The following is a 20,441-nucleotide window of genomic DNA, read 5'->3' on the forward strand; positions in this document are numbered from 1 at the left end:
AACAAAAATAGTCATAATTAATTTTACTTGCAAAGAGCATGGTGTAGAACCACCCATGTAATTTTCAGGAGATTATATTGAAGAAAACTAAAAAAAATTAAATTAAATTAACTTTCGAAAATGGGTCAAATTGACCTGAAGACAACAGGAGGGTTAAACAAGTAAACTTCTTATGCCTTATGGGTGGACGGCATGTGGGTCAATCAGAACTGAGCTGTAGAAAGATATAAAGAATAGGGAACTGACTGATTGGCCCAAGTAAACAGCATGAAAGAAAACCGGTGGGCCACAGCAGTGATATCAAATTAAAAATGAAATGAATAAGGCACCTTGGAAAAATGGAAATGACAAAAGTGAATCCCGAAGACCAGGGAACGAGGGTAGGTCGCAAAAGCTATATTTCAGTAAGGACAGATGTATTAGAGGGAGTTAGAAAATGTATTGATGTGACGAAATTTATTTTTGCTATTAGACGTTGATGAACGTAAGGATAGATCTCTAAAAGAAGAAAAATAAACATACCTGCAAAAACAGAGGCTGGGAAATTTGTCCACTAATTTGTCCACATAAAGAAATCAAACACACAAAAAAAAAAACTCTGGAAAAGGCGGCCTATGGAGAATGAGCCTGCAATAAAGCTTGGGCTTTGAAGGCTGGAAGAGAAAAGTGTGCGATAAGGCTTGATCCGCCAGTGACTGAAAAAGAGAAAAGAGCCTGCTGAAGATCCAAAGAAAAATGACCAAGTCTGTGACAAGGCTTGAGCAGGAGAGTAATGGACCATGTGGAAGACTAGAGGAGAACAAGCCTGAACATGTAGAACAAACACATACATCGCATGCAAAAGCATGGTCCAGACATGGACCCAGCGGACTTACGGCTCTCCAGAGCCGACTCGCGGCTTTGGCCAATTGTTTGGCCAAGGGGGCCGACATGTTCGACCGGTGGAGGGAATGTGAGATTGCTAGCAAACAAAATGGGAAAGCTTGGAGCACTAAGGAGGACACAGAAGGAATATTGACAATGTAGTATTGTGTTTCAATGAGACATGGCTACAGGAGCGTATGAGAAACTCCAGTGCCTCTCTGTCCTGCTTCAAGACAACACAAGCTGACAGACGCAGTGGTAAAGGTGGAGGTATCGAAGTGCTTATTAACGACAGATGGTGTCATCTTGGACATTAAACTGTGAAGGAGAGGGATCTGTGACTGGGACATTGAACTGCCAGCTGCATTCACATCCATAGTATCTGTGGAGAAAGTTCACCTTTTATTCTGGTAGCGGTGTATCTATTATCTGCTGCTGCTGCAGACACTGTGTGGAATGTAATTTGCTTAGTAGTTGGCAGGCTACAAACAACATCCCAACATATTCAGGGGAATTTCTGAAGAAGACTTTTTCATCTGCACCTCCAATTTTTGTCAACTGTTCCACCAGGTGGAAAATTGGATTCATCCTATGTAAATGAATTTGATGCTTACAGCTCCTCTGCTTCTTTCTCATATTCAACTGTACACCCATTGTTCAGCGGCAAACTGTCATCTTATGAACTATGAAAAAAAATATTGTCTCAGGAGACTGAAGATGAGTTGCGGGGAAGCTTTGAATCCACTGACTGAAATGCACTCTGTAAGCCTTATAGAGATTATATGAATGCCATGACTGAGTATGCGACAGATTATATAACTTCTGTGTGGAGAATATTGATTCCACAAAGACAGTGATGTGCTTCCCCAGTAACAAATGCTGGATCACCAGTGACCTGAAAAAGTCGCTTCACCATTTCAGCACCACCATTGCAGAATTGCAACAAGTAACACTGACTAAAGCATGTTGAAAGTCCCAAGTAGCACAACAGATTTTCTTTCTATTCATTACAACTAGATGCCACACGTGTATTATTTGAGCTATAATCTCCAAATTAAGGTGTCTCCCATTCAGAAAGTAGTAAATTAATGAGAAAGGGAATTAACTGAAATGCTCTATCAATGACAGACATTATTCAGTTATGCTGAAGTGTTTATATGGAAGATGTTCTGGTGAGAGTTTGAGAAAATGGATAATAAATATTTAACAAGAAAAGTTGTTTTGAGTCATATCATTGCTTTTCAAGACCAGTTTGTGAGACTGAAAGGTTCTGTGTCTGAGAAGGTGGTCAGCAGCACAGGAGCACCACAGGGGACTGTACTCTCACCGTTTACCTTCACTCTGTACACCTCAGACTTCCAGTACAACTGGAGTCCTGTCTTCTCCAGAAATACTCTGGCTGACTGTAGTTCTTGGGTGTATCAGTGATGGACATGAATTCACTTTGTGTCATGGTATGGAAACAATGACCTCATCTTTAACACAAACAAAACAGAAGAGATTATTGTGTAGAATTTTTTCAATTTTTCTATCCTCGTTATCAGATTTTCAAAATCTGGAAACCCAAGTTGATGAGTGAGATGTTAAAGTAGCAAAGTGTGTTCTTCTGCTGTTTTTGTCTCATGTTCATATATACTTTTATTTTTCAGTGTCAATGCAGTAAGATCATTTCTTAACTCTTTTTTTATTTTGGTCTGATAGCATGTCAAAGTTAGTTTTTGGTTTCTTTTTCATCGAATTTGATTCCGTCATTTTCATTTATCTTTTTTTTTTTTGTTGTTGAAAGAAGCTTTGTCTCCATCTTTACTAATATCGATTGACACATAGTTTGCCTTCCTGTTTCTATCAGTTGCCAGAGTGTGGATTCTATGGGATGTATGAGAAGATCCTACTGTTTCGTCATGACCAAACATCGGACAACATTCTACAACTGCTGCACTCTGCTTCTCAGATCCAGGATGGAGACCTCGTGGAGGCCATACTGTCAGGTGAGATTTGCTAATTGTGGCATCAGACTGGAAAGGGTCATGGTGCCATGTATGAAAGAACATCACATCCATTCAATCAGACATTTTGCTGGGTTTCTGCAATGTGAGCAGTCATAAGTCTTCAGACATTGTTGACACTGTTTCTTCTTGTCGGTGTTGAGTTTAAAAGTCTCTTGCCCCTTTTCCACCAAATCGGTTCCAGGGCTGATTCGGGGTCAGTGCTTAGTTTGGAACAGGGTTTTCTGTTTCCACTGACAAAGAACTGGCTCTGGGCCAGAAAAAGGGTAGCACCAGCTACACCAGGGCCGAAGTTGTTAAGACCAACAACAATAGCAAGACCGCGAGAGGGCTCATATCTTCCGCTGTGGTAGATATGAGCGGCGACTTAAAAATCGCCAGTAGCCTAATATGTTTGTGAATTTGTGACGATTCCATCAGGGACATAACGCCAGCTAACGTTAGCTCATAACAAAGGCTGACATAACCATCTCACATTCAGTGTAAGTAAGAGTTAAAATGTTGTAAGGTTATTATCTGTCTCCTAGAATGTAATCGCCGTCCACTCAGAACCGTTCGATCAACACAAACATTTTGGATCTGCCGTTTTCTGATCCCAATGAAGCACCGTAAAGCCAGAAGCAGGAGCTGTACAAACGCGAAGTCATCCATTGTTGTTGTTGTTGCTGCTTCTTTTTCTTCTTCATCTTGTTGTTGTTGCTTCGATGTTTGCTCCAAAGTGTATGCAAACGCAACGACGTAACTGATGTATATAGTGACGTAATAACGTGGCTCCACTTAGCACCCCGAGCTATGGAAAAGCAAACTGGTTCTGAGCTGGTTCGAAAGTTGAACAAGTTGTGAACCAGCACCAGCACTGGCCCCGAACCAGCCCTGGAACTAATTTGGTGGAAAAGTTGTATTGGTGTCTGCTTAACAGTGAGAGCACAACTAAGGTATTTTCAACAAGTTGTTTTACAAGACACGTCATGTAATTGAAAACATAGTGTACTTTTACACACAGTGTGACCCCTGGGATTCACGGCCAGCTAAACTCTCTCTGACATCACTTCCTCCAAGGAACAGGCAAAGTTGTGGTTGGACAGGATTTAATGCCAAAAAGTGTGAAACTTAAAACAGACAAAGTACAGAAAGCATCAATTAACAACTGACTCAACATACTTTGTCATTTGAAAGAGTTTACGTGTAATGGCGATACTGAAAGATCTAGTATTTATAGATCTACGGTGGAGTCCGAGATTGTGTCTCGATCGTTACATTGACAAATCACACAGTGTCAAATGCTACAAACCGTTCAGTCTCTAACAGTGATACATACTAATTCACTTACTTATATTGCCACTAAAGGCTGCAAACAAACAGTTGCAGGAAGGGTTAGCATCTGTGCGCTAAATAATATCTGTCGCTACGGAGATGAAAGAACATCTTCCCGTTAAGTCACGTCTTCTAAGTTCTTGTAGTTCTTTTAAGAAAAAACATATAAATAAGCAAACTATGCCTCTTACAGGCCTGAAAATGCTACTACAAATGCAGATATAAACAGTTCCAACACAAATACGTAAGTTGCAGTTTGGAGCCTTTGTTGTCCAACTGCAATATTTTGCAATGAGGACCACCGTTCCTATTATACATTCTGAGTGAGATTGTGTTGTCTGTTGTCCTGGAGAAATAACCATAAATTCAAAATTATACAGTAATACCATACAGTGAATACGACAAGGTAAAAACAATAAAATGAAAATAAAGAGACATGATGGAAAACAGACTAATTAAAACAGGAACAGGTCTTAACACCCAATACTGTGGTATGAAGTTTACTTTTAAAAGCACCAAGTGAGATGAGTCTGTCAATTTTCAGTGAATCCTGTATTTTATTACATCGTAATGGGGAATAAAAGGAGAAGGCTGTTTTATCTAATTCTGTATTTGTGTAAGGAAGGTGGAGTCTGATATGGGTGTGATGTGATGTGTTGAATATGGATCCCCGTGATAAAATGTAAGACACGATGGAAAATGGCTTCGAGGGGTTTCAGTATTGAGGCTGAAGCGTGCATATACTGAAATCAAGAACAGACATTACAGAGGCATGTGCAATAGTCTTTTTATTAAAAGTTGAAAGGCAAGAATTGCTTCCATACAAAAACAATTCTAGCTTGGAGTCCAGCCAAATGCCCAAGTATTTGTAAGTAATGACAGCTTCAATGAGTTGCTCATGTAAGGTGTCAATGCTAAGACATGAGTTTTTTTCGTTGGATCTTGTGAACAACATACATTTAGTTTTTCCAGAGTTAAATACAAGTTTATATGCAATAAGAGACACTTGGAAATGGTGGAAGGCAGATTGTAAGTTATCAACAGCTGATTTAAGAGTAGGGGTAATGCTGTATAGAATAGTATTATTTGCATAATAATGAATGTTACACGTTGGGAAGGAGGGGACAATGTTATTAACGTAAAGAGAAAATAGGAGAGGGCCGAGAATGGACCCTTGTGGAACACCCCGTGCAATACAAGAGAGTTGGATCTAACTTCGTCTGCAGAAACTACTTTCGTTCTTCCAATTATCTAAGGTATTGGTACCACCGCCTTTAAATAAAGGAACAACCTGAGTAGCTTTCCACACAGGCGGGATTTTACCTGATGAGAATGTCAGATTAAAAATTAATGTAAAGGGAGCAGCAATTGATTTAGCACTCAGGTGCTGGAGATATGGGTCAAGGTCATCTTCGCCTTTGGACTTCTTAGGGTCAAGGTGACTAAGTGCTTTCAGTATCTCAGCCTGGCTTACAGGTCTCAATGTAAAGACTGCTGGGGAATTGGATGTATTTTTCACTACTGGATCTGGTGCAGAGACAACTGGGACCATGTTATTATCAAACAAGTGACCAGAGGTAATAAAGTGGTGGTTAAAGGCATTGCACATATCCGATTTATTTGGGATGCAAGTATTACTGTTAATCATTTGTGAGGGGAGAGAAGAGCTAAGTGTAGATTTTAAAGATTTTATGGTCTTCCAGAATTTGGCAGTATCACCGTGGCTGGAAGTAAGAGAAGATACATAGTAGGTGAACTTAGCTCACCTAATTGAACAAATACACTTATTACGTAACTTTCTGAAAAGCAACCAATCAGATGGGCTGTTAGTAAGCCTAACCTTTGACCAGGCCTGGTCTCTGATACACTGACACACTGTTGGACTTTTCCCTTCCCTCCTGCTGGTATGGTCACTAAGGTTGTCATACTAAAATGATCAATTTCATTCTCATACCAAGAATATATTTTGATATAATTTCAATACCTACGGAGGGAAAATGACAAACTACAAACAGGACGGCAGTTTACCTTTTTCAAAGTTGGAAACTTAGGAACACCAGCACAAAAGAAGCACCTCTTACCTTGAGAAACCTTAAACCTTAAACTTGAAAGCAACACTTTTTATATATTTCATTTTGACTGAATTTGTGTTAAGTAAAAGATTTTGTTCTGAACAGAAAAAAATCCACATTTTAGTTTAATATGGCTTTTTAGTTTAAAGGTAAAATGTCAGACTAAAACTGTATTTTACAAGACAAAAATCCATCCATTTTCTATACCCGCTTAATCTGTCGGTTGGATTGCGGGGGGGCTGGATCCTATCCCAGCTGTCATCAGGACAGGTCACCAGTCCATCACAGGGCCACACAGAGACAAACAAACAAGCACACACGCTCAGACTCACTCCTAAGGACAATTTTAGAGACACAGTTAACCTAACATGCTGTTTTTCGGATGGTGGGAGGAAGCCAGGGTACCCGGAGAGAACCCACACATACACAGGGAGAACATGCAAACTCCACACAGAAAGGCCCCAGGTGGGGATTGAACCTGGAACCCTCTTGCTGTGAGGCAATGGTGATAACCACCATGCAGCCGCCAGACAAGTCTTTCAGGAAAACAGTTTCTTTTTAAGGCCAATTAATTATTAAATCCCTTAAAATTTAATCCTGTCTTTAAAAATAAAACAGTCTTGTATGTCTGTAGCCTGAACTGTTTTTTCAGTAACAGAATTTATATTAGTGATGATGGTAAGATATTGAGAAGTGAAAGCAATAAACCGTTAATGTCAGGGTCTCAAGCAGAGCTCATGCAGGATGTGGACCCCAATGCACAACTTGCAGGACAACAGTAAAAGTTCAGAAAATTTGATAAACAAAATGTACTGTAAATTCCGGACTAAGCCTGGAGCATCTTTTGTTTTGTTATTTTATGTATTCTCTTGGAGAGCGCTTTTCATTGTTTCCCTGGAAAATAAATACTTTTTGTTTGATTATCTTGTCTTCAGAGTCGAACATTTGAGTCAATCTGAACTGTGTCTCAAGTTGTCACACAATTTCATACTCCCAACTTTGTGGAAACAGTTTGGGGATGGCCCTTGACCTCAACCTGACACCTTTTATTATGAATTAGAGCGGATTAGTTGAATTAGTCTCACCCCACAAATGCGCTTCTGGAAGAATGGTCAAAAATTCCCAGAAACACACTCCTAAACCTTGTGGAAAGCTTGCCCAGAAGAGTTGAAGCTGTTATAGCTGCAAAGGGTGGGCTGACGTCATATTAAACCTTATGGATTAAGAATGGGATGTTATTTAAATTCATATTCGTGTAAAGGCAGGTGAGCGAATACTTTTGGCAATATTGTATATTGAGTGTATCCAAAAATTTGAATAAACAATCGTGCTCTGAAGCTCTTTGAACAATAGAAACAATGTGATTAGTGTTATTCTGGCCAAAGCAGCCAGCTCTGTGCAGTAAAGAGAGCTATGCTCAACCTGTTAATTTGAGCTGGTCTGAGATCTGTCTTCAGGGTGTTTATTGAACATTCTCCAGGGGCCTGTTGTTCGAAATCAAGATAAGAGATTAAGCCGGGATATGTTGGTTATATGCTGAATTTAGCCTGCATTCGGGTGTTTGAAAGCTGGATAACTTTATCCTAGTCCACTTATCTTTGGAATCAGCGGCTGCGCTGATCAGAAATGAATGTGTTTTATACGGTCATTCCATGTTCCGATGAAGGCTACCTGGCCTTGTTTTTAAACAAACAACACATAGGCTAAATTTTTATTTTAAAAAAATAAATAAAACAAAACATGATCAAATTAAAAATATAAATAAAGTTAGCCTATTACCATAATTATTTTTCATAATTTGGGTCTATTTGTGTGTTCATCATAGGAAATAAACACCCTTTATATGTTTGCCAGCTCAAATCTGATTTTATTGCAGAGTAATTAGAAATGGCTGCTCTTACAAACGCGATTGCAATCAAGTCAGTGGGGTAATAGCATACATTATATTTATATTTATTTTTTATTAATATTTATATTCATATAATACATTATATTAAGTCCCATGAAAACGTGTCCTTTCCTTCACAGTGGCCTATTTTGGAGGACATTGTGGATGATGAGGTAGTAATTGTTCGGTGGGCATTTCGACCTCAGAGGGTGGTTACAGACAGGTCAGACCCACTGGAGTTCAGTGACGAGTACCTATTTGAAAGATTTTCAGGAGAGGGCATCCGCTACCTGTGTGGAAAACTACTGTCCAATGACAGTTCCACAGATGGTCTGCGTTGCGCTCTAGTTTTTTGCAAGCGTCTCGTTGCTAGCGTCTCATTGCTAGCGTCTCATTGCTAGCTGCTACTGGCCGCGGCTAACGCTGTACACGGGCCGACCTAGCGACAAGCTAGCTGCTACTGGCTATGGCTAACGCAGTCTAGTCACAACTTGGGCTCTAATCATGGTACGGTTGGTCATTTTCAGCAAGCCGAAACCTATGCATGTTTAGAAGCAATGATAGAAGCAATACACCACTCCAGGATGGTTTAATGTCTAACACAGTGAGTTAGCGCTCTGAGCTAATATTTGCTTAGCTAATGCTAAGAAAGGACTATACAGACATGCAATATTTTGCTGAAACTAATGTTACATCAAATGACTCACCAAATATGGCTAACAAGCTAATCGAAATATCAAACAGAATAACAGCATGATACCAATAATTTGTAATACTGTTATGTACTCACAAAGAACTTGTCCACTTCGCTCTGCTGTCTGTGATCTGGTGTGGTCTGCGTGTCCGAGCCGAATCTTTAAGAAGGCAGATCCTCAGTTCACTTCCTGCCGTCCATCTGCATTTCCGCAATGTGACGTCATGTGAAACCCAGATTTTCCTGCCCACTGCACTATTTCTATAGAATTTTTTTTACTTATAAGCAGAACAAAGAAAATAAACAAAACCCCCCCCCTCTAACCCAAAAAATGGGTTTCTCCCTGAAAAAGAACCCAAAAATGATGCATAACATCGAGGACCCAGGAATTGGGTTAAATAATAACCCTATAACCCAGTAAAAATAATCCAAAATTTTAACCCAACACCAGTAACACATAAATTGGGTTACCAAAAGAACCCAGCATTTTTTTGTGTGCACACACAAAGAAAAACATGTAGGTAAAATGGGATGGGCTGCATATTATGTTTTTCACAGGAGTTTATTTTTATAATAGCTTTACCTAATGTCATTGATGCACTGAACTGCACTCATGTGATGATAAAGCGCGCCTCGCGTGTTAATGAGGGCGGTTTTGTAAATCGCAAATCGTTCTACAGCATCAACATTCAGGTAAGAATGACTTATGGTGACTGTTAATAAATAAATGAATCAATCATGTGCTTCAAATTGTCTTAATAGCTTACATCTTATTCTTTCAGATGATCTATGATGCTGACTGCATTATCATAAAATTATTCAAGCACCAACAATGTTCTTATATTCACCACTGGTTATCAGTTTCCACTGCTTATCATTAAGGCAACAATTTTTAATTTGTGAAAGGAACTTAAATTGTGATTAAGGGTTTTGGTTTTGGATTACTTACTTATCACATTTGATCAGTCCGTCTCCAAACTTCAAGACAGCAGCGGTGCTTCATTTTATGAGAGGTGTGACCTTACGTCAACATTCAGATCCGCTGTTCATTGGAGGAAAGAGTCGTCTCATCAGTGAATATGCGGTCTACTGAAGAAAGCCATGGCTGCGCACTTACTCAAAGTAATTAGACCTGGCTTGACAAAGCCGACTCTCCTCAGCCTGGCTCCCGTTCGAACAACCAATTAAACTTGGATGGACTTATGAGACTTTGTCCAACCTGCTTTCCCACTTATCCTGGATGTCTTTATTCTACTTTCGAACAACAGGCCCCTGGTATCTGAAGTCAGAAAATACTGCTAATTTTGAAAATAATTTTAAGATCTAATTTTGTTTAATTGGTGATTGTTTTATTTATTTTATTTATGTTTGGTTGATTGGTTAAAAGTTATCCGTCTGTGTACTCAGTACACTTTTCTTTCTAATCTGCTTTACTCAGACTGTAATTCCTACAGAATTTACTGTGTAGAAGCTGTTGTTTCAAAAGAGTGTTTTCCCTCATACCTTGCCAAAAGCTTCAACAGGTACACAATCCTGTAATGTATGTCAGGGATGGAGAGGCAAGCCACATCTTACTTCACTTGGTCTGAAGGTTTTCTTTCTTCAATGAGTTCAGCAAAAATCTGAATCAACGGACAGCTCTTTGTCTGAAGTACTGTTGACTTTATTCTGGCAGCTTTCCTAACCAGGGGCTGCAAATTTCAGAAATATCCCTATAGTATACATTCAGTTTGCACAAATAGCCAGCAGGTGACACATATGGGTGGTCAATTTGAAGTGGCAGTTATGTTTCAACTTGGGTCAAAAGATCCCCTCATTTCTGCAGTAAAAGTTCCAATGAATTAAAAGGGCTTGACAATTTGCATCTAACTAGAAAAACTCAAAACAAAGAGTAAATAGGAACAACTCTGGCAGGATAATGGTACTTTTGTGATTACATGTAACTTTTGGGATGGGTCTTGCAGTGCTTTGTGATTGGTTGAGTATTCTTGGTGTTTCATTCCCACAATTCCATCTCATATAATTTCAGCTTTCATATCAACAATAGCTTGTAATATCAGTTAATTTTAGATTATAGCACAGGAATTACTGTTTGTAAACATGATATTCAAACTCTGCCTTTCATGTAGCTGTGATGAGCTCAGAAGACAAAGGCACACCGACAGCTGCTGCGTCAAAACAAGCTACAGAATGAACAAAGAAAGATAGATTTGATAATGACAAGAAAGGATTAAATCTGAACAATGCAATATTTTCCACAGCAATTACATTCTTAGACACAAAAAACACCCAGCACAATATTAAAGAATCTTGATTTAAAAATATTAATATTTTTTTTGTCAATTCAGGTGAAGTGCACTAACTCATGTACTAAAACTGCTCTGTGTACCAGAGAATAGAGGACACAGATTGTGACAAGTATGGAGTAGCAAATTAATGTTAATCTATGTTTCACCACGGTTATATTCTAATGTACGCAGAAAACAAACAATCTATAAAAATGTGGTTTGTGTTCTTCGATAATTAGTTCACAAGGACAGCCAACTGACATCAGGGGATCACATGTTAACTGCTGCCAAATAGACTAGTACATGGTCCCTATTTATGATGGAATGCTCACATGGACCACCTAGTGTCTGTTTTTTGAGCTGAGGCTGAACAAATACAATCATTTCAACCCCCTTAATGATGCTACTTTAACAATAAGGATTTAATTTATTTTCAGTCTGCTCTGACTATTAGGCAAGGCAAGTTTGGAGAGCACAATTCGTACACAAGGCAATTCAAAGTGCTTTACAGCTATGTAAAATCACAGGAAGACAAATAAAATCATTCCATAAAACATAAAAATAATCATTATTTAATTAAATTAAAAGTGAAGAGTGTAGATAACATACCTTCAGTTGTCATATGCACAGCTAAAAATAATTGTTTTCAGCCTGGGTTTAAACATTGTCAGAGTTGAGGCCTGTCTCACATCATCTGGAAGAATGTTCCAGATTTTAGGAGCATAAACCTTAAATGCAGCCTCACCTTGTTTAGTCCTGACTCTGGGCACCAGCAGGAGACCCCTCCCTGAGGTTCTCAGAGTCCGAGTTGGTTCATATGGCTCTAACATGTCAGAGATGCACTTTGGTGTTAGACCATGAAGAGACTTGAACACGAGCAGAGCTGTTTTAATGTCTATTCTCTGAGCGACAGGAAGCCAGTGCATTTTCCATCCATCATCTGCCGCTTATCCGGGGGTCGAGTCACAAGGGCAGCAGCTTTAACAGAGAAACCCAGACGTCCCTGTGCTTTTTATTATGTATTATTACAACGCATTTATTTCTCGCTGGATTGTATTGAAATGTTCGTAAGAGTGAGCTGAATGTATTTGCTGATTACTTTGTGTTAAATTGATTAATTTGAGGCTTTCGGACCCAGGATATTTTACAATGTGACTTATTAAAAACTGAATCTTGATCCTGGCTATTTATAGTTTTCCTTTGAGTTCAACATAATTCCCTTTTTCAACAGGTGCTGAATTAGTCATTTTACTACAGCACCTACTTCATAATGAAATGATTTATGCCCATAATCATAACAAATTTTGTCTATAAAGAACAAAATTCCAACCTAAGTATATTACACTGTTAACACTTGATGAGCCAGAAGTCTACCTGACTGTCCAGATGCGTGTAATTTCAATCTCAGTTAAGAGTTGTCAGACTCTTTTCTCTTATTGTTTTCCAGCATAGGACTCAGGTGTTTCCACAGAGCTATGCTAACTGCCTAACAGCTGTTGCTTCCCAGTGGCCTGCCTCGCTGTCAAAACCCAGTGTAGTGTTTGTGTGTGTGTGTGTGTGAAACAAATTTAAAGGGTGTTACAAACTACCAACACACAATGAGGTAAGTGTTTTGCTTTGAGCAAGAGCCAACTGACAATGTGTGCCAAAAGAAGGAAATTGACAAGAACAAAAGTGACTGGGACTGGTGAGAGAAACCATACGGTTGTCAGCTCACCTGCAAGTTCATTACTGTGGCAGCTGTAGCTATGCATTTCTTGACAGATTCCCTTATATGACTTAGGGTGGCAGGTCAAGTCTGAAGTTTTTAGCCCAGATTTTGTTTAAATAGGTGGAATTCCCAAATTTAAAGCCAGGCTAAGAAAAAAAAAACAGATGTTGAGTTTGAGATTTCACATAATATTAGATAGATTTAAACGAAAACACTTCAAAGTATTTAGAAATGAATAAGAACCCCCTACTACTCCGAACTGGACGGTGAGAGACAGGGGACATCACGTGAGACCAAATGTCTTCATCAATTGATTTATGACTTGTGCAGCCAAAGGGGTTATATCCACTGAGAGCATGTTTTATCACATTTGGGGGCACCAGCATTCTGGCGCCAACTACTTCTCAAAGCCAGATGCGGCACAAGGATTCTGACAAATCAAATTGGAGGATGAGAGCTCAAGATACTGCACATTCAATACACCTTTTGGGAGGTACAGATTCCTGAGAATGCCATTTGGCTTCTGAAATATATCACTGTGCTATGGACAATATGCTACATAGCCTAGAAGGGGTCCGTTGCTATGTGGATGATGTGTTAGTGTGGGACTCCACACGACAAGAGCACAATGGAAGACTGACAAAAGTGCTCCACAGGGTGCATGAAAATGGACTAACGTTAAACCGCGTCAAATGCCAGTTCGGTGTGCAATAAATAACATTCCTTGGAGACAAGCTTTCTTCTCAAGGGATAGAGCCTAATGAAAGAAAAGTAAAAGCCATTTTAAGCATGCCGCACCCCACAGACAAGAAAGGTGTGCTCAGAATAATGGGAATGATCAACTTTATTGGAATGTTCATACCCAACCTATCAGTGAGAACATCAGCACTGAGAGAACTTCTCCATGACTCCAATGAGTTCAAGTCGACATCGAGAAATGATCGAGAATGGAATGCCCTAAAGACCACACTGACAAATGCACCTGTGCTTGCGTACTATGATCCCAACAAAAGACTAAAGATTTCAACTGATGCATCGAAAGACGGACTTGGAGCTGTCTTTCAATGAGATGTCACCAAGGATTCATAGCTATCACGAGCGCCAGAGAAGAACACTGCTCCACTGAAAATGAGATTGAAAATCATGCCAACATGATAGTTGAGTCATTACCTGTGTCTGACTGTAATGCAAAGGAAATTAGTGAAGAATCAGTCAAAGATAAGGAGTTACAAACAGTGATGGAAAACATTAAAATACTATCACATCAGATCAGAGCTGTATGGCAAATGGACTGTTATTGAGAGACTTTAGAATAGTCATTCCACACAGCCTGAGGCCTGAGATACTTCATAGGTTACACGATAGGGGACACCTTGGCATAGAGAAATGTAAAAGGAGAGCCAGGAATGCCGTGTATTAGCCCGGCATCAACAACAATATTTAAAACTAGATAGGAAAATGTGAAACATAAAAAATACCAGAACAAACAGGCAAAGGAGCATATGATCGTCCAAGATCTTCCCACTGCACCTTGGGAGAAAGTTGGAACCGATTTGTTTCACTGTAATGGCAAAGACTATGTGCTAGTAATAGACTACTATTCAAACTATCCTGAAATTGTTCTGCTTACAACAGTACTGACAACATTGTCATTATTCATGTCAAGTTCATCTTTGCCCGGTTTGGGATACCAAATACTGTAGTGAGTGACAATGGTCCTTGCTGTAACAGCAAGGAATGGCAGCAGTTTGCAAAACAATATTGTTTTCAGCATGTCACTTCTAGTCCACAGAATGCACAGGCAAATGGCGAAGCTGAAAACGGAGTGCACGTCATCAAACAGCTCCTCAAAAAGGCCACAGACAGAAAGTCAGATCCTTATTTAGCTCTGCTAAGCTACAGAGGTTACGCAGGTTGGACCGAGATCATATGAAGTAAGGACTGAAGAAGGTCACATGCTCAGAAGGAACCATCGCAACCTTCTCAGAACCAAAGAGGCTTTCACTGAAACACAATGTGAAGCTGCAGATGGAAATTCTTCTGTGTCACATGCAGAAACAGTACCAGACCTGAAATCAGATGGGCGTGTGCATGTGAGCACAAGTGACTGTCACTCAGGGTCACGTGTCTTGAGGAGATCTGAGCATCAGATCAAAAGACCAGTCAGGCTCGATCTGTGAATCAATTGGCTGAATATGTGATGTTCCCATGTTGTGTTTTTTTTTGTTTTTTTTTTAAATGAAGATATATATGTTGTATTTATGAAAAGAAAAAAGATGAATTTTGGTGTTCACAATGCCAGTATCATTTATGTATGTAAGGACATGTTTTTGTTTACAGCTTCAAAGAAAGGGGGATGTGTTTATGTAATGCAATACCCAATGTGACCAGCAGAGGAAACCATCAGGTTTCATATGGATCGAGGAGGATGGGAGTGGGGAGTATGAACAAGAGAAGCCACAGGCTGCATGTCAAGTACGATGTTTGTTATGACATTAAAGTTTGAGCACAAGCTCATTGCAGATTAAACCATGCCTCATTTATTTGAAGACACAAATAACATAGATACCAATGTTTACTCCTTGGTTCATGTCAGTCAGTATGAATTTTACATTTAGAAACATGTTAAATTATATATATTTTGATATATAAGTCGCACCTGAGTACAAGTCACAGGATCAGCTTACGGTACATGTAAGTTGTGTTCTGCCTGCTGATGTTTTGTTGGTATCAACACAAGACTTATGACCCTAAGATGGCAAAGCTAATCGGCCAGATAGGTAGGACTAAGTAAGAAGAATGATTTTGTCAATTCTCAAACCCCCTCTCTTTTCAGACAGTTAATGGACTTTAAAGAACTTGGAATGTAAGTCGTATGCAGCTTATGTATGAGGATGAAATTTGTTCAGAAAATAGAAAGCATTTCCAATTCTCTCAGGAAGTCCTGCATTTTGGGTCCCAACCACATTAAGAAACCCGAACCCTGAGAGAATGTTCATTTTTTTTCTCTCAAAAGTAAAAAACATTCCAACAATTTATATACAGCAAACACTTGTGAAAGATACCCACTCAAAGGTTGTAATTGAATTTATAGTAATTAATGGTAGCTATTGATCATTTTACATTTTCCTGAAAAAACTGTCACCACAAATGGCCTTCATACAGGCAAAGGTTTGACAGAAGTACAATTTCACTGATTTCACTAGGAAAGGTCTTTATAAGATAACAAGAACATGCACAGACACATTTCCTTTTTTGAAACCTATAATGATAATTTAGGAGCTTGTTTAGACTTCCAAACCTCTGTTTGTCCAAAAAAAGGCACGAACTGTTAGGGTTTGAGTATTGTTTTGGTCTTGGGTTTCTGGGTTCATTGTTTCACTTTGGTTTGTGTTATTGAGTTTGTCATCAGGTTTTCTTCAGTTTGTATTCTAGTCTTTAGTTTACTTTACAAGCTCCTCGTGCTTTGCCCTAATTAGTTGTTCTTGTCATCAGTCTTGTCTTTATTAAGTAATGTTAGCTCCTGTTTCACAGTGTGTGTTTGAAAAGAAAAGCCAAGAGAATTTCTGAAATATGCAAAACAACAGAGAGGGACAGAAAAAAGAGCGGAAGGGAGTTAAAACTGTGTCCAAAACTAATCATTACGCTTTGCCAAGCCTATTGTCCAATTAAAAAAAAAAACAGTCCAACTACGCCTGCTTAGAACCTCTTATTCCTACAAAAAATTTACAAACTGTCTGCTAATAACCCATTCATGAATTTTTGTCACTCAGTTGATGTCTTGCACAATCTTGCAAGTTATAGAAATACTGTGATTATATTTCAGAACTTTTGTCAGAATATCCAGAAGCTACAGGTCTAACTCCAAGCCAACTCTCCTAACTCATAACAGAAATGTACAGTATGTCCTGGGAAGTACTTTGTATAATCTATGTACAGTGTAATGTAGTGTATGTTTTTTCTCTGAGTGCAATTGAAATACACATCACTCAGTCACAATGTGCCAGCTGACTGTGCACATGCTAAAAATACTCAAATTGCACTGTTGATAAGTAAATAAATAGCTTTTGCTGGACGAACAACTCTACACACTGGATGTTCAAAGACGTCCCAGTTGGTCCTGTCGAAACAGTCTTGTAGCTGCTGAGAAGCACCATCAGGCCAGGTTTCTACAGTCTTTGTGATGGTCAGAGCAGTTCTCCTGAGGAGGACATATGCAGGGATTAAATGCAGGGATATGTGATCAGACTGGCCCAGGTGCGGTCGTGGCCTGGAGTAGACCTTGTCCACGGTATTAGCTCCTCTAGTAGCATACTTCACATGCTGATGGAATTTCGGGAGCACTGTCTTTAAATCAGCATGATTAAAGTCCCCTGCAAGGATGTGCACAGCATCAGGATACATGCTCTGCTGATTGCTAATGCTACCATGTAGATGTCCGATAACCGATTTAGCATTTTCGTCCGGTGGAATGTAAACAGCAGTTATCATGACCACAATAAACTCCCCCAGGAGATAGATGGGCCTGCATTTAACAGTCACATACTTCAGGTCTGGGGCGCAGTAGCTGTCAACAGTCATTGACAGTCATAGACCAGTTGTTGCTCACATAAAGACAGCGCTCCCCTCCTCTGCTCATGTGGCAAGGCATTTGGGTATGTAACAATGATGCTGACTTCCTGAATGATCTAAACAACTTTTGGGGAGGTTTAAGGCGCTAAACAGCACCCTGCTGTGAAAGCTGTCCCCCGCCAGGATGAGGAGGCAATTTGCGTCAACACTGTGGACGTGCGGTGGTCTCTGAGGACAGTCAACACCTGAAAAGCCCCTGGTCCAAACAACTTGTGTTCTAACGGACATTTTTAACTCCTCACTAGACCAAGCCAAAGTCCCAGCTTGCTTCAAGATCGCCTCTATCGCCCCAGTGCAAAAAAAAAAACGACCATCTCGTCCCCCAATGAGTTCCGGCCTGTCGCACTCATGCCCATTATGATGAAGTGCTTCAAGAGATTGGTGAAGCATCACATCACCTCCATGCTCCCCCCTGCATTCGACCCCTCACATTTGCCCACCCAACCGCTCCACTGAGGATGCCATCTCCTCTGCTCTTGTGGAGTGCAGTGCAACTGGGTGCAGGACTTCCTCACTGACAGACCTCAGTCAGTGTTCGTTGGAAGGGACACCTCCAGTGTCATCACTCTCAGCACTGGTTCTCCTTAGGGCTGTATTCTGAGCCCCTGCTGTTCACCTGGATGACACACAACTGCGTCCCCAGCTCTGCCACAAACCACATTGTGTAGTTTGCCGACAACACAATAGTGGTGGCCTCATCAATGATGACATGGCCTACAGAGAGGAGGTGGAGCAGCTGGTGGACTGGTTCAGGGAAAACAACCTCATCCTGAACATGGACAAGACCAAAGAGATTATCGTCGACTTCAGAAAGAAATAGTCCAGCCACGCTCCTCTCCTCATCAACAACACGGCTGCGGAGGTGGTTAACAGCACTAAGCTTTTGGGGGTGCACATCACAGACACCCTCACCTGGTCTGTGAACACCACAACACTGGTGAAGTGGGCACAGCAGCTGCGCTTCCTGTGACAAATGAGGAGATCCCATCTGCCCCCACCCATCTTCACCACCTTCTACAGGAGCACCATAGAGAGCCTCCTGACCAGCTGCATCTCTGTGTGGTGTGGAAGCTTCAGGGCCTCTGACTGGAGGAACGTGAAGAGGGTGGTGAGGACAGCAGAGAAGATCATAAGGACTTCTCCTCCTCCCATTTAGGACATTGCATTAAAGCGCTGTGTGAGCAGAGTGAGGAACATCATCTGTGATGCCTCACACCCCCACCAGAGACTGTTTACCCTGGTGACCTCTGGGAAAAGGTTTGGGAGTATTCGGTGCAGGACCACCAGGTTCCGGAATAGTTTTATCCCCCATGCCACCAGACTGTTAAACAGGAAATGATGATAATCACTACTTCACTGCACACTTTTCAGGGTTTTTCTTTTTGCACTACTGTTTTATACATACTTTCATGTTTTTAAAATTCTCTTTTTTTATTCTGTATAGCTTAAATTATGTATCAATAACCCTTTTCAACGTCGCCTGCTGCTGTTACTTTATACCGTTATTAATGATGTTTTATACTGTCGAGCCATGCATCGAAATTTCATTCTGTATGCTTGTATATCTGAATGACAATAAAACCCGTCTATGTCATTGCTATAAATTTGGTCAGGTTGGATAATGAGCGATTTCTGACTGATTGTTTTTTTTCTATCTGGAAACTGGCAGGTCCAGCTGTGGGTTGTGGCATCACCCAGCTTTGTTGGTTGACTCCAGCAGTATTACAATGCAATATATTATCTTGATCTTATAACATAGATGTCTAGGACCCAAATGCAGTACTAAGGAGGTGAGGACATGTGACGAAGAAAGAAAAAAAGGTTTTTATTGATATCTAAACTAAAGGTGCTGCTAGGGCAGCAATTAACAGCTACAAACTAAACTTAAACGGAACAATGGAAGCACAAACTGACTTTTTTTTCTAAAAATAACAAGGAAATCACTAGAGGGATGAGTACAAAAATCAAAGCAACAAACATACACGACAAAACAATGGGCCTCATGCAAGAATGTTTTCGTATTCTTATTCTAAATTTCTCTCACTTTTTTCGTATGAAAGTTTCGTACGAACACGCCATGTCAGATTCAACAAACTCTTAACTTTGGAAAAGTGTGTAAATGACCAGCATAAACATGACTGCTACACATGCTTAAGTGCACATGCGCGAGGATAGTAAATTTGCATACTCCACGCCCAACATAATACCATATAAGGCTACGCTTCCTATAAACCACTCATTGGCTGCTACATGATTCCTTGCCTGTTTTTTCTCTTACTGCATTTTCCAGCCACTAAATTGTCATTCTAACAGTGACACAGAAGCTGTAAAACTAACAGGAGTGAATGAAAGAACAGGATCTACCAAAATAAATGGAAAATAAAGAGACCATAACAAAAAGGAAAACCAGATCATCCAAAACCCATGAACCATGATAGTAGAGTTGACCGACTCATCCCTCGAGGAGTTGCATATACTGTCACCAGAAAGTAGTGGGGGTTGAATCATTTTTCTAGTGACTGTATAGTGACAAGGGATGCAGTCAAAGTCTTCGATCCATCACTCACCATACCCACATCCACTCAGTAACCATCAAGTCTTCTGCTAAGGGCCAGGGTTTAACGCTGAATTACAGGTGATGCCGGTTGATGACTAATGACCAAGCTTCTCCATAGCCATACCAATCTCCTTGGACTTGCAAAAGTGTTGTGCATATGGGCTGAACCTTTTCTGCTGTACACATGCATCAGAAAAGCCAAAGCCCACAGTGCCAGTGTTCTCATCATAGTTTGCAGCACCGTTGTGTTAATCTTTTTTTTTAAAGGATACTTGAAAGGAGAAATTAAAGACAGAGGGGGAGTGAGGAGAGAGGAAAGGAGAGAGCTTGAAAAGATAGACACCAACAGCCAAAAAACGAGGTAACCAACTGCTGCATCTGTGTAGAGAAAATGAAGCACACTGCAGTCATGCAC

The 20,441-nt window shown here is 40.1% G+C and overlaps 1 protein-coding gene across 1 annotated transcript in view; it reads left to right on the forward strand.

Annotated features, from left to right (window-relative positions):
• The window catches only part of prkd1 (protein kinase D1), a gene marked incomplete at its 5' end in the record, with an annotated part of 142,793 nt that overhangs the window by 28,650 nt on the left and 93,702 nt on the right, over positions 1 to 20,441 (forward strand). The window contains 1 exon segment of the mRNA XM_072365213.1: positions 2,714 to 2,852. Within this exon segment, the coding sequence (XP_072221314.1) occupies positions 2,714 to 2,852 (139 nt within the window).

The sequence above is a fragment of the Leuresthes tenuis genome, unplaced genomic scaffold (genome assembly GCF_036924035.1).
Source record: "Leuresthes tenuis unplaced genomic scaffold, fLeuTen1.0.hap1 SCAF_15, whole genome shotgun sequence".
NCBI classification, from domain to species: domain Eukaryota; kingdom Metazoa; phylum Chordata; class Actinopteri; order Atheriniformes; family Atherinopsidae; genus Leuresthes; species Leuresthes tenuis.